At 38.6% G+C, this 16,032-nt stretch overlaps 1 protein-coding gene across 1 annotated transcript in view; it reads right to left on the minus strand.

The window, feature by feature from the left end:
- LOC146813696 (solute carrier family 22 member 7-like) overlaps positions 1-16,032 on the minus strand; it is a 259,319-nt gene that overhangs the window by 121,175 nt on the left and 122,112 nt on the right. The window contains exons 4-5 of the mRNA XM_085610184.1: positions 13,975-14,143; positions 13,310-13,433 (exon numbers count right to left, since the gene is read on the minus strand). Coding sequence (XP_085466310.1) covers positions 13,310-13,433; positions 13,975-14,143 — 293 coding nt within the window. The remainder of the gene's footprint in view (positions 1-13,309; positions 13,434-13,974; positions 14,144-16,032) is intronic.

The raw sequence follows: 16,032 nt of genomic DNA on the forward strand, positions 1-16,032 counted from the left end.
TCACTTGCTCTACCACAGTAGTAAGTGTGCTTTCAAATTGCAAATCAAATTTCGTTTTCTGCCTAGAATCACACCATGAGTCTGTGCGCACACAGGAGTTGTTGTCAGAGATTTAATTCGTGGTACTCTGGTTCTTTTAGAATTGCATTCGTAGGAAAGGGGAAGCTTTAATTCGTGTTGGTTTTATTGTGTTTTTCACTTGTAGGAAAGGGGTAGATAGTATTATAAGATTTGAAAAGCTCAAAAAAATACAGTAATACATTTAAATTATATAAAGGTATTTTTTTTTTAGTTTCTTTCAGGTATTGCTGACCAACAGTGAAATAAATTAAAGATGCCTATAAAATCAAGAAATAGAAAAGAACAGAAAAAACATTTATATTTGAAGACAACTGGAGGACCCAAATTAGTTGAAGATCCTCATGTTGTATAAAAGAAAAAGTCTTCTGGTAAGCAAACTAAGGATGTTTTAAAAAATATCTTCAAAAAAAGAACAAATTTGAAAAATGTCCCCACTGCAAATAGTATTTCAAGTAGAAAACAACAGGACACAAGTGAGAAATTACAAAATGCTAATGTACAATCAGAAGCAATAAAGATTTACTTAAAAAGAAAAATAGCATTTAAAGACATTCGTAGAACAATGTTTCAGAGAAGAGTGATGTCCAATTTGCTAAAGGATGTGAAAAAATAGAAGAAGAAAGTGAAATTTTATAAGCAAAAGAAAGATATTGAATCAATTGTAGCTAAGGCTTTAGATTTGAAAAGAAAACTATTCATTTTAATTTTGAACAGGATCCGTACATTAGATAAAATGGTCAATGTAATGAAGTCACAAAGCAAAACGAAAAGAGTAGTGAAAAGAAATAACTTTTGTAAAGTGTTTTTAGGAGAATGGATGCATAGTTCAAGTACCGAACCATTTTTTAATGAAGAGAGTTATCTTCAAAGTAATAGTTTGCTGCATGCAGTTGACACCAGAGGTCGTGCTTATGAAGTGAAAGATGGTTGTATAATGGAAAAGGAGAAAATGGTTCCAAGAAATGAGGAAGAAGTGATAGCTGATGAGGTTATGGGGAGACGTCCTAAAGCCCCAGTGTACACTTGGAATTGTAGTAGTATTTGTACTGTACGACAAGAATCTATTGATAAATTACGTGAGTTTCTAAGAGAATATAGTAAAAAAAAGTGTTAAACAGAAGATTAAGGCGCTTCAAAGACTAGATCCATGAAGAGTGAGAGAGAATACTGGTTTGCAAGGACATTCTCTGGCTTGTCTTTCTAGTAAAGTTTGCCAAAGTGTTTTTCACCATTTTAGGATGCTGGCAGTTCACCATACAGAAATGAGAAAGTTTGTGAGAAGATTGTATTTTGCTAAAAGTCCAGCACAAAAGTTAAATGAGTTGAATAGGGCTCTGTTCCGTGGATCTGTATCAGATGTAGAGAAGGTTACTGATGAAATTCAGTTTTGTTACTTTGGTCCGGAACAAGAAAGTGCAGGTAATGACACAGTTATTGAAGAAAATGTGGAAGAGAATGTAGAACCCACTGTTAGAAAAAATTTTGAAGATCAAATGACAAAATTTGCTATCATGTCTAATGAAAGACCAAATATTACTTGTATTTGTTGCCAGAGAAGCCAATACAAAATTCAAACAAGAAATGTTGATCTGTATAAAAAAAGTGAAAATGAAGCTAATTATAAGTGGAAGGATTTTGCAACATATATATTTCTGGAAAATAGTTTTGATTTGGGTGAATATCAGCGTATTTGTAAATACTGTTATAACAAGTTAGAAGAAAATAGAATGCCAGCCAGAGCTGTACATAATAATTTAGAATTGGTTGATATTCCTGCAGAACTTTCTGATTTAAATATGTATGAGTCTATACTCATTCAATGTGTCCATCCGTTTCAGACCATAGTGCGTATGGAGCCAAAAACAGGTAAATTACCTCCTTCGGATTTACAAAGAGGTTTAAAAGGAAGAGTTGTCTATTTGCCATTGGATTTGAAAAAAAATATGGAAACAATTGATGCAGATAGATTGGAAACTGAATCATTAGTTATTTTGGTTAATGGAGTACCAACAAAGAATAAGAAAATTTGGCAGGAGCTGGTAGATGTACGAAAAGTACAAAGAGCAAATTTATATTTGAAAAGAAATAATAAATGGTATGAAACAATTTATATGGATGAAGATGAAGAAGTTTTACTACCAGACTCAGGAATACCAGCTGGGCAAATTGAAAAAGTGGATAAGTCAAAAGAAGAAGAAATTTATGAACATTTCAGCATACATCCTCTTCATTCAAAAGAAGTTATGGCAAACACTATTGATCTGTTTCAGATGAAAAAAGCACAAGGAACTCCCGTGAGTGTATGGGAGGAGAGTTTGGAAGCTCGTTGTTTTCCCCAGCTGTTTCCTACAGGAATAGGTGGACGATATGATGAACGCCCAGTACAGATTCCTGCTTCTGAGTATCGGACTACAAGATTATATGCAGAAGATCCAAGATTTCGTCAAAGTATTCCTTATTTGTTCCATCTTTCATTTGAAAGTGACTTGTCATCACTATCTTATGCAGTAAATCACATTTTGAAAACTGGAGTACATCTACATAATGTGTCTGCAAAGGATTTTATGAACAAAGTGCAACAGCGAGATGATCATTTGGAATCTCAATTGATTAATCTAATGGCTTGTCAGCGTGGGACTAATGAATATTGGTACCGACACCATTGAGAATTGAAATGTATGTTACGGAATTTAGGAACTCCTACATGGTTTCTCACCCTAAGCTGTGCTGAGTACGCTTGGGATGATCTTCTGGATTTTCTTCGAGAGGCAAATTCAAATATTGAAAACATCCAATACAAGACAGCAGGAGAATTGTGCTCATTGGATCAGGTTAATGTTTGTAGATATTTCAATCATAGATTTGAGGCTATGATGTCCTTCATCTGCAATAAAAAAAATCCACCTCTTGGAGAAGTTGTGGATTTCTTTTGGAGAAAAGAGTACCAAGCAAGAGGTGCTCCTCATATTCATATGCTGTTGTGGATCAAGGATGCCCCAAAATTTGGAACAGATTCTGATGATGCAGTTTTAAGTTTCATCGAAGAATATGCAACATGTGCTATACCTAAAAGCACAGAAGAGAAAAACTTAAAAGAGCAAGTTTTACGTTTCCAAAGTCATCGGTGTGGAAAATACTGTCGACGAAAGTATAAGAGTAAAGAAAAATTCTACACAAAATGTCGATTTGGATTTCCACGACCTGTTCTTTCAAAAGGAAGAGTCAACAGTTTTATGTCAGCTGTGCGACATACTATTACAAGAAAATCTCCCACAAATACGTACAACCTAAGAAGAAAAGAAGAGTCAAAATATATAAATGACTACAACCCAGTCATTTTATCCATGTGGAATGCTAACATGGATATACAGTATGTTGCTGACAATTCTATTGCTGTTGCTCGGTATGTCACATCTTACATCACTAAATCTGAGAAAACGGAATTGAAGGAAATGTGGGAAGAGATTTCTCACGAGAAGACTGTTAGTAAGAAGCTATACAGTTTCAGTTTAAAGATGTTATCGCATCGAGAAATTGGATCCTACGAATGCTCAGATAGGTTATCATCTGCCAGTCTGTACTCCAAATCCAGAAGAATAATTTGGGTAAGTTTAGGCCTTGCAGGAATGCGAAATCTGGTACTGAAATCTGTTGGAGAAATTGAATATTTGGCAGAGAATGACCCGGAAAGTTCAGATATTTTGAAATCAAACATGTTGGACACATATTACCCAAAAAGAAGTCATCATCTTGAGAACATGTGTCTCTATGAAGTGCTGCAGAACTACATTTTTACACGGAAAGCCACAGAAGACATCAACAATGGAAAATATAAAGTCATGGTGAGGAAGGATGTTTGGTGAAGCAAACAAAAGGAAGTTTGATTAATCACAGGAGGCTGAGTTGCGACACTCCTGACAAAAAGGAATTTTACTACTTAGCACTTTTACAGCTGTTTAAACCATGGCGTTCAGAGGATGAATTACTTGGAGATTTTCACAGCTATGAAGATTCCTTTAATGCATGTAAAGATACGATTGAATGCAGTACTTTCACAAATTATGTGCAAATGTTAAATGAAGAAATTGAACAGGAAGCTACAATTGCAGCTGAAGTAGCTAGAGACAGTTCTCAAGACAGCCAAAGTTCTGGAACGCTCAGTCAAGATCCCCTAGGACAACCAATCGTAGAAAATGAAGCTGCAATAGCAATGACTGAAGTGGAAACTGCTATGAATCAAGCTCAGGAAGATTTAATAGACTTACCAAATTTGGAACAGCAACTGAATGAAGAACAAAAACAAATTTATGAAAAAGTCACAAAAAAAATTGATCATGGATTACTACATGAAAAGAAAGAGTGCTCATGCCATCATTTGGACCAATCAGGATGTATGTGAGTGGACAAGCTGGAATTGGAAAAAGTTTCTTAATTAAAGTCATCAGAAGCTACCTACAGCAAAAAACAGATTCAACTTTGTCTTGTGTTGTTACTGCTCCAACTGGGTTAGCAGAATATAACATAAAAGGAATTACCTTACATCGCTTGCTAATGTTACCAGTGGAGCATGAGAACAAAATAGAATATCACAAGCTAACAGGAGAAGCATGCTTTGAAGTTTCAAGAGTGTTGAAGAAGATGCAAGTTCTCATTATTGATGAGGTAAGCATGGTATTAAACTTAATGCTTGCCTTTGTGCATTTAAGAATGCAGCAAATTCTAAATAGAGACTATGACGTGTTATTTGGTGGAAAACATGTTATAGTTTTTGTGGATCTTCTGCAGCTCACTCCAGTTAAAGGACAACCAGTGTTTAATACTGTGACACATGAAGACACAAAGAAGTCATTAGGAAGTATTGGTAATGCGAATATTTGGTCATTCTTTGAGTACAAAGAACTCACTACCAATATGAGGCAAGCAAACGATGAAGATTATGCAAGTATTCTGAAAGATATCAGAATTAGACTGCTCACAGAAGTTGGCAGAGAAGCATTACAGAGTCGGTTGCTACATAATTTATTTCCAAGTGAAGAAATAGTTGCAGAGAAAATATACCAAAACATTGCAGAAAAAGATACTGTAATCTGCTTAATGCCAACACTACGTGAATGCTCGATATTCAATGAGGAACTTTTGAAATTCGAAAAGGAAGAGATTAAGAAAATGGAAGCAGTGGACAAAATTCAGCATGAAGGAATTACTATTACATTAACAGGCAAATTGAAAAATAAATTGGATTCTCTAGAGAAGAACATTTCGAAAACAGCTGGATTAGAAAAAAATGTTTATGTTTGTATGAACTGTCGAGTATTTTTAAGAAGAAATTTGGATGTAGAAAAAGGTTTAGTGAATGGAGCTATGGGTAAAGTTGTGGGTTTTGTGAAATACCAGAAAAAAGATGGGATTGAATTTTTAAAAATAAAATTTGATCAGATTGAAGAGGTTAAAGACATTAGTCGTTGTTCAGTCCGTTTTTTGCTTGTAAAAGACTTATATGTACGTAGGAAGCAGTTTCCGTTTTCTCTAGCATATGCTGTAACTATTCACAAATCTCAAGGATTAACTATAGATAGTGCTTTTGTAAACATTGGTTCTACTGTGTTCAAAGAAGGTATGGCATATGTTGCTTTGTCACGAGTGAAAACATTATCTGGTTTATTCATGATAGACTTTGATGGCTCAAAAGTTAGTGCTGATGCAAATTGTGTAAAGGAGTATAATAGATTAAGAAGAACCTATGCTCCTCATTTAGGTCAGTATCCTGTGTTTTAAAAACGTGTTGTTTCTCGGAAAAGGAGAATTGAGAATATCTGTAATGAGGATGTACAAAAGAGAAAACAAAAGGAGAGTGATGTGATTGCAAGCAAAAAGAAAAAGGACAGTGTTCAAGAGGCTGTTGGTTGTCATTTTGAAAATAGCTCTGGTGTCAACTGCTACGCTAATGTAGTGCTGAATGTTGTATTTTATCTTGAAAGTTTGCAAGAGCAGATAATACTTAATCATGTAAAAAGATTTTGTTCTCTGCTGAGTTTTCTTTTTGAGAAGCTGAGTATTGATAAAACTAAAATAGAAAGTGCTTCTGATGTTAGAAAACTTTTAGATGTATGTTCGGGATGTACACAGTTTACTCAAAATGTCCAGCAAGATGCACAGGAATTCTTGATGTATATCCTTATGGTACTGGAAGAAGAAGGGGTAGAAATAGAAAATATGTTTGGTCTCTCTTATAAATGGGAACATAGTTGTGAAAACTGTTTCAACACATGCAGCTCTAATGTTGATTCAGAAAGGTTCATATATTTAACATTACCAGAGAGTAAATCAGTGACTTTTAGTAAATTAGTTAAAGATGCCAATCACAACATGGAATGTTCTAAATGTAAATCAGACATGTTTTCAACGTTATTTTTAAAGAAATATGGACAGTATGTAATTTTAATGATGCAATGTTGTAGAGCTGATGGTTCAAAATTGGACACTTTAATAAAGAGGTTTACAGGACATCAATTATCAATATCTGGAAAAACTTTTGTTGCAGTTGCAATAATTTTCCATGATGGACCTTCTATAACTTCTGGTCATTACACAGTTTATCTTAAATGTGAAAAAGGCTAGACACTGTGTAATGATTCTCAATTGATTTTCAAGCAACGTTTGCCTGCAGAATTACCAAATTCCTATCTAATTTTTCTGAAACCAAAATTTTAGATACAAATTGCAACATCTGAACAAATCATTTTTGCGACTTTATTGGATTACCATTGGATATTTAATCAAAAAAGAATTTAAAAATTACCATTTGGCCTCATGGAAAGGTCAAAATTTCTCTTGTGGACTTCTTTGAGAGATATTATTTTGGTGTATGTGCTTAAGCAACAAGATTTACAGACGATATTTATTGCAAATATTTATTGTTTTTAGATGATGTTTTTATTAAATATGTTACATTTCTATAAAGGTATGTTTTACTGAGAAGAGATTCAGGGCTTTTTTTAAACAATCTTTCAGATTGTTAATTTTTTTGCCCGCAATTTTTTGAATGCAATTGGTTTCATGATTTACAGTGAAATTCAATATATTCTGAAAACAGCAAAAAAAGGGCAAAAATTTGTTTTTTAAATAAAAAAATATGTGTACTGTATTCTAAAATGTATTGTTAAATATTAATACTTTTTTTCTTTTTTTACAGATTGAGAAAGAAAATTTAGGAAAATTAATACTTTTTTCTAGCAATTAAAAAAAACCCATTTATTGATAATTAAGATATTTTGTTGGTCAGGTAAGTTTGAAATATCTGTATTTATCACACATTTACTTTCATACTCCCTTTTTTTCACTTCTCCTCACTCTGCTTTTCTCATTTCCCTTGTGGTCCCTCAAGTACATTGAAGGGTGAAATAAATATATATATATATATTTTTTATAAATGGGTGCGCCTACCGTGCGCGCACGGTAAAAAAATTTTTTTTAAAAAGTGATTAAGTAAATAAAAAAAATTGTGAGGTAGGGTGGATCTTAAAAGAGCCGTTGTGTTAATACAGGGACAGAGGAAGGAAAGAATGGCAATATTAAAAGGTACCGCACTTGTGCTGCTCAATCTTATTGTCTATTAGAGGAATACTAGACTCCCCAATAGCAATAAGAGAGTAACAAGTATTGCACCTTATATGTACTCTCTGAAACCGAGGCTAAATGTCCAGAGGAGCAGAAGAGGGTGACGCTCCTACCGCAGAGGAAGTGCTCGGCTGAGCTGCCGAAGATGTACTCGGCTGAGCTTCTGCGGATGTGCTCGGCTGACTTACTGGAGGGGTTGCTTCAGTATGTCGAGCAAAAGTCTTGGGATGTACATCCCTAATGTGTCTAAACATAGTGAAAATTCCAAAAGAATACTTCTTCTTTGGATTTCCTCTAGACAAGACACGCCCACAAAGTCTGCAGGTGACTAATGGAGCATTGACTTTTTTCTGCCCCTCTGGAAATGTAAAATATTGCCAGACAAAAAAATCCTTCTGTTTCCTCTTTCTCTGTCTAATAATGCTGTCCTGCTCACTCCCAGAAGAGGACTGCTGCTCTGCCATTGTATCCCAAAGACAATTCAGCTCCTTCTCCTAGGGAATCACAAGCAGTAATGAGCTGTTAAGGCTTTCCATTGCTGTGCGCTGCGCTGTGGCATTTAGGCGCTGTGCTATATTTTAAAAATACCCCGTTTTTGTCTTCTTAGTTAAATTTATTTTAAACACTTCCCCCTGTTTTTAAAAATCACGGTCACTTACTTGCACCATAATTGTGCCCTTCACCGCGGCTTCAGCGGGTCCTTCCTAGCGCGTTTCGCGCTTTCTGGGAATATCGGCGCCATCTTGGGGGTAGGTAGGGGACGCTGACAGGACGCCAGCCCAGGTAGTGCTCTAGCAGTCAGGCTGACTGGCTAGAGGCATTCACAATCGAAAAGTACTTAAGGGGCAGTGGAAGGTGGGTCTGCCTGTTAAGGCTTTCCATCGGGGACCAGAACAGATTTTGGTTATCACATGCTTTATATTTTACAGCCACATTTTGGCTGTGAGCACTTTACTGTTCTGGGGGACCTGAATTTCCATTTGGAAAATTTGGAGTCAATTGAAACTTTATCCTTATTGGATATTTTCTCTGGCTGTGGGATGAAACAGCTAGTTAAGGGTCCCACCCATGAGGCGGGCCATACGCTGGATGGGGTCTTTTCTAATGACACTCGGCTGACCATTGAGACTCCTATCCCTCTCTCTTGGTCGGACCATTATGCGATCCCTATAGAATTAATGATCGCTACTGTTAGTAGCAAGGGGATCGAGCCAAGTAAAATGGAATTGAGACGTAACCTCAAAAACATAACCATTGACGTGCTCGCCCCTAGATTGCCCAGTTTGGCGATCTCCCAAGAGGAGGACGTAAGCTCTGCAGTAGGGAGGATGGATAGTGCCATCAAAACAGCTATTGACGAACTGGCTCCAGCCTCATTGCGCTACTCCGCGAGGCCCCGTGGTTCTCGGAATCGTTAAGACTTCTTAGGCAGGGAGTACGGAGACAGGAACGTCTTTGGAGGACTAGTTGGGATTTGCGTGAGAGGGATAGTCATAAAATCCTCCTAAGGAACTATAAGACGGAGGTGATAAGAACTAAGCAAGAGTACTTTACTTCTCTTACCTCCTCACTCTCTTCGCCGAAAGAGCTGTTCAAGATCGTAGACACGCTTACATCATTGAAGGTGCCTGATCCCGTTGTCAGCTCACAGCAGCTCTTCAATGATGTTGCCCAATTTTTTCAATCTAAAATTGTGGACATATATTCGGCAGTAGAGCTTCAGGGGTCGGCACTATCTACCTCTACATGCTTACCTGTCTCATCGCTAATATCACCCGAGGAGGTGCTTTCAGGGTGTTTGTCCAGCTTTCCACCCCTCTCCCTTCAGGAACTTGAAGTCCTCCTGATCAAGACTAGGTCTGGGTCTCCTCTAGACCCTTGCCCCTTGAAACTCCTTAAACAATGTAAGGAGATACTTCTGCCTCCGTTATTAGATATCATGAACAGGGAAATGAGGGATGGGACTTTCCCCTCACAATGGAAAAGAGCGGTGGTTAAACCTTTGTTAAAAAATCCCACATTAGACCCGGGGGTTCTCAAAAACTTCCGCCCCATTTCGCTGCTCCCAGCTCCTGCAAAGATGCTGGAAACCCATCTCAACCAGCATCTTGCAGCCTTTCTGGAAACTTCTGGCCTTCTGGATCACTCGCAGCATGGATTTCGGAGAGAGCATAGCACGGAGCCGGCCTTTACCATTGTGCTTGACAACATCCGCACTAGAGTAGATAAGGGCCAGACCACTCTCCTTGTCCTGCTAGATCTCACGGCTGCGTTTGATACCCTGTCTCCCTCAGTGTTAACATCTAGGCTGAGGGAGATAGGGGTGGAGGGGCCCGTACTTAGTTTGCTGGCCTCTATTCTCGGCCAGAGGGAACAGAGAGTTAAGCTGGGGGAGTTCCTATCTCCATCCTTTCCTGTGCATTGTGGGGTCCCTCAGGGGTTGGCATTAAGTCCGACCCTTTTCAACATCTATGTGACCCCACTTGCCAGGCTTATTAGATCTTATGGGATGGAGGTAGTCTCCTATGCCGACGACACGCAGATATTGATGTCTCTCGCCCAACCTGTCATCTCCGCTGCCTCCAATTTTAGACACTGTATGGAGGCAGTTGCTCAATGGATGATTTGCAATTCATTGAAGCTTAATGGCGAAAAGACAGAAATTCTGGTGTTCGGAGGAAAGGAGGAAAGGAGGACATTTGGTCGGCGGAATGGTGGCCTATATCGTTGGGCGTGTGTCGAACACCCACTACCTTGGCCAGGAACTTAGGAGTCATGATTGACCCTACCCTGGGGATGGGTCAGCAAGTAAAGAGGACTATCTCCACATGTTGGGGCTTACTAAACATCTTGCGGAAGATCAAACATTATCTGTCCCTTCAAGCCAGAAAGCAAATTGTAATTGCATTAATAGGCTCAAGACTTGACCACTGTAATGCCTTATATTTAGGCATTACAAGGGTCTGTTAATGCGATTTCAAATGGTGCAGAATGCCGCCGCCAAGTTTGTACTGGATCTACCTAAGCGGGCTTCTGCTTCGGCTGCTAGAAACACACTGCACTGGTTATAGTTAGCTGGACATTTCACTCGTACAAAACCATTGAAATTCCCCCGTTATAGTTAGTTCAGCTAACTATAACTCGCGTGCCCGCAATCCACTGCTGATGACGTCACATATTACATCACTCATGACATGGTCAGTGACATCACTCATGACATCACTGATGAAATCTCAAATGACATCACTGATTACATCACTGATGACGTCATCCATGTGATAAATTACCACATCTTCTCACACCCTAATATAACCTTTGATACACCGACTCAAAATTTAAGAGTTCCATTCTCAAAACCATACATACTGCAATACCAATAACTACATACCCACTTATTAACTCTTAGGTCTACATACACCTCCACTCACTCACCTGTACAGTCACTCATACTTACAGTCACTCCATACAAAACTATCATATGCATTTATACACTTATATAGACACTCACACACTAACAAGTATCCATAGAGCTACTCTTACACCTACTCAGCCATGCAAATAATCACACTCCCATTTACTCACCTATGCGGTTATACACACTCAAGTTCACTTACTCATAAAAATAGTATCACATTCTTACACACTTATAGAATCATTGATACAAGCACACACTCATCCATACAGTCACTCTCACAATCACACACTATAACATTTACCACTTATATAGTCTTACACGCATATATTCTGCCTTTCACATATGTAGTTAGTCACAAATGTACCACTGAGATATGCATTCAATCCCTAACACACCCATACATACACTCACTCAACCATACAGTCCATCACAGATGCACTCTTAAAACCATGCACCCATAGAATCACCCACTCACACATCTATGCATAGAGTCACACACACCCTACCCACACAAACACTCAGGAACCCATACAGATACTGAGACAAGCAATCAATAACTCATATAGACACTTATATAGGTGTTCACAAAACTATGCCGCCGCTTATACACCAACATACAGACACATACAAACATTTACACAGTTTAGTCACTAGTCTGCAGTAAAATACATTTAATGACTCACTTATAGAGTCAGTTACGCACCACAGAAAATCATCCATTTACACACTTGTACACCCACTCATACTTCAACAGGCCTTTCCCTATATATATTAAACATATTAAAATTGTTCAGAAACACATACTCAATGGATGATGTCATCAGTGATGTCATCAGTGATGTCATTTGAGATGTCATCAGTGATGTCATGAGTGATGTCACTGACCATGTCATGAGTGATGTAATATGTGACGTCATCAGCAGTGGATTGCGGACGCGCGAGTTATAGTTAGCTGAACTAACTATAACGGGGGAATTTCAATTGTTTTGTACGAGTGAAATGTCCAGCTAACTATAACATGTGTGAAACCTCTGGTTTTTTCAGTGAATATATATACACACACACACAGAAAGCTCACTATCTTCACAGCTTTGCAGCCCTACAGCAGTGGTGAAAGAACAGGTGTGAGACCCCATAAATCTTTCTAGCACATAAACCTGCCCCGTCTTCGAGTATACATGCATTCTGAAGTTGCTTGGGATAAGTATTTATTCTCGCATTTCCTGCAACGACACCGAAAACAGCTAGTGAATTTTGCAGTAAACCACCTTGATCAGTTAGTTGTGTCGTAGTCTAATCATGAGTATGGTTTACCCCTAGAACTCTGTTGGCAAGCAACAGCTAAATTGTTTTTGAACTCCTATCAATAGACTTGTGACACAATTCTTGATGAAAACTCAGCAGTTTCACTAAAATGAGCAGCAAGCTGGCACATAACAAATGGATCAGAGGCTTTCAACTTTGCAAGCAGTTGACCTACTCCTTTACAGATTTGTTCTGTAATCAGCACTGGTGCCCAGGTGACAAGAAGCCTCATTTAACCGGGGAGAGGATGTGGTCCGTCGGCTTAAACTGCCGACTCTGGTGCAGGAAACCACGGTTCGAGCCTCGAGGTCGCGTCCACATCCTGTGATTCTGGGCAAATCACTTAATCTCCCCGTACCTGAATATGTAATGTAAATACGGTGCTCATGTACAGCGCGCCAATACCTTCCGGTCGAGTTCGTGCTATATAAAAAAAAAAAAAAAAAAAGATGCAACCTATTCCTGCAGTGTACACCAGTTGTTTCAAGGCACAATCCACCTACATGTCTCCATTTTGTTGCACAATTAGATTGTTTCCTATCCATCTAGCTACACTCAGGCCACCAAGAACTTCTCACAGTTCTCTACACCACCAAGGATGGTGTAAGTTGTGGAAACGTCTCCTGTTTTGCTGCATCCTTACGGAATTCCTTTCATCAATATGTCTGAAATTCACATTCCAAGAAGAACTTAAAGGTCTGGCTGTTCCACAATAAGTAACAGTTCTCATTAAACTCATTTGCAGCATCCCCAACGCCACATTGGAGGCATGTGGCATTCATCCTCACAATAGAATGAGCAAGACAAGTGCCAAGGATTAAAGAGAGAACTTCCACTGTGCCTGAGAGCTTCATGCATAAACACTATAGTTTAGTGCTACACCCCTCTCACCTCAGTGTTTATGTTGGAGGACAAGGGTGCCAGGCCGTTCATTGAGGAGCACTGAACCAAGAGCGTATGAGCTTCTTTCACTTTGCCTTTGGTCAACAGCCACCTCACAGACTCAGGAATCCACCTGTGGGAATAAAGGAAACTGAAGTAATTGTGTGTGTATCTCTGTGCACATCTGTTACTGCAGCTTTAGATCTTGAGTGAATGAAGGTTTAGGAGAAATATTTGCACACCTACGGAGGCTGTGGAAATGTTCAGCAGAACTTTGGGAGAGAGATCATATACGAAGAGAGCCAATAATCATGATGAGATAATACTGGGATTGATTTACAGGGAACAGTGAACACATTAAAATGATTGTCAGAAAGAGAGTGGATTTTGAATACAACTGTTACTGTAGCCATGCAGATTAGCAATATGTCAATGGTTCCACTAAAAGCAGACAGCAAGACAAAATAACAGCATATAGAGGTAGATGACAACAGATTCAGTATTTGATCTCAATGCATTAGCAGCACTTTGTCTGTGACTTCACTGCTGAAAGATAAGAGTGTATTTAACCTTTGATATTGTTCTACTTTAAGAGTCATATCTGAGATCACATTCTTGAGTACGCATGGTGAGCCTAAAACATATTTTGTCTTGCTTTGGCCCTATTCACTCACCATATGCTGATGATGCCCAAAAGATAGGGGCATGTAACAGCAATGAGAAGCAAGCGCCAATCCCGTATCATGTACGCCGCCAGAGGCAGAAACATAATCCCAATGCTCCAGTACATACTCGTTAGGAAACCGGCTAAGGTGCGGTGCTTCATATCCACCCATTCTACACCTGTAAGATAAGAAACACCAATCAGAAGCTGCCAAAACTTTACCATATGGGTAGTTCAACTCCCAAGCTCTGCTAACCATCAAAGGGGGCGCTTTTTTAAGTTTAACTTTTTTGTGAGGAATTTGTTTACTCACTGCTTCTCTTAGACCCCAATCAACATTACTTGTGTTGCCAAGCACAGTGTACAATAGGTGTCAAACTATAGTAACTGGAGAGTTTGGAAGCAGCTTCTAGCAGTGGAACTAAAGACATACCTCATCATAACCAGATGTGGTCAGAAAATACCTAAAGAATGTCTTCTTCGCCCATTGGGATTCGACAAAGTAGTGACTGTTCTTTGGTCAACCATTGCTGTACAACTTTTTATCTATTTGCCTTTAAATTTATTTAGCACTTGTCTTTACCTTTCCAACAGGAGTGTTGATTATTCAAACATCAGGCTTACACTCTCTCCCACAACCGAAAGCGCACACTTATCAATGACTAGAATCAAGTGGGAAACAAAAACTCAGATTTCCTAATAAAGCCCCTCAGATCACAATAACCCAAATTGTTGTTTTGACCATGTGAATATTGGCAGAGTAAGACTTGAATGTCCCTTTAACCACTGTAAAAGGCATGAATGTAAGACTATGAGAAAAAAGGAAGTTACCTGCAGAAAAAGAGTCCACCCATTCTTGATCCAGTAGGTTCTGTGCCTGGTAGGGTAAGAACTTGAAATCTTCGTAGGTAGGGTCATCTCGATTACCTGACCATTTAGCCATGAGAATTACCTGTCGCTATAGGATGGGTCATGGCTGTGGTGTTTCTACCTCTTGTCCAAAGGCGAGGTCAACCACAGATGTAAATTAAGTTGAATACCTTACTTTAGTAGTAGGTAAGGTTGTTGTACTAGATCTGATCCTTTCTTCTTGGAGACTGCCTTTACAACACAGCAATGCACTGTATAAACATCACACTAGACGATGATTTGATGGGCTTCCTCTTTGGTCCAGTTAGGAGATTGAAAACAACATTTTTGTGCATATTATAGTGGTCACTATCACAATTTTACAGTTTTTTGCTGATGTAAATGTGAGGTGCTACTATTTCCCTACTCAATAGTATTCGGGTAACAGAGGGGCTGTGGGTTAGAGATCTTAAAGAAAAAGTGAATTCAGGAGAAATATGGATTTTACCAGCGGAGATGTAATTGATACAATAGTATCCATGTTCTAGTATGGCAGCCATTTCATATGCAGTAGCATCCATGTTCCACTGTAGCTGCCATGATTGTACTCAGTTACAACATGCTTGAAATTCTGTTTTTATTTTGAGATGATGCCTCTCCCAGCATCCACTGTCTTTTTTGATGGGTAGTCCGAGCCCAGTTATCTTACAACACAGTCAGGCAGTTTGTACATGTATTGCAGCAAATTCAAAGGTCAGAGATTTTCCATATGTGGCACTGAACCATAGGAGATGCTTATCTTTATACCATTTACATAGTGATGGTTATTACCCTGTTACATACAAAATCAACATTACCTCTTTATTATCTTCCTTTCCCTAGTTCTTATCTGAGATGAGTCCACCCTCAAAGAGCGGAGCCTCCCTTCACAAAAACAATCTAATTATCTATTGTCTTTTCGATTGGCACCTTCTTTATTTACACCACACCTAAAACAGCACAGCCCTATCAAAACTTCTTGTTTTTAATCTTTTCCTGCAACTTGTAAGTTTAATTAAAGACACCCACTTTCTTTTTTTGGAGCTTGGTTTTGGGCACAGCCTGCCAGAGATACATACAAAATCAACATTACCTCTTTATTATCTTCCTTTCCCTAGTTCTTATCTGAGATGAGTCCATCCTCAAAGAGCAGAGCCTCCCTTCACAAAAACAATCTAAT

The sequence above is a fragment of the Triturus cristatus genome, chromosome 6, assembly GCF_964204655.1.
Source record: "Triturus cristatus chromosome 6, aTriCri1.1, whole genome shotgun sequence".
Classification (NCBI taxonomy): domain Eukaryota; kingdom Metazoa; phylum Chordata; class Amphibia; order Caudata; family Salamandridae; genus Triturus; species Triturus cristatus.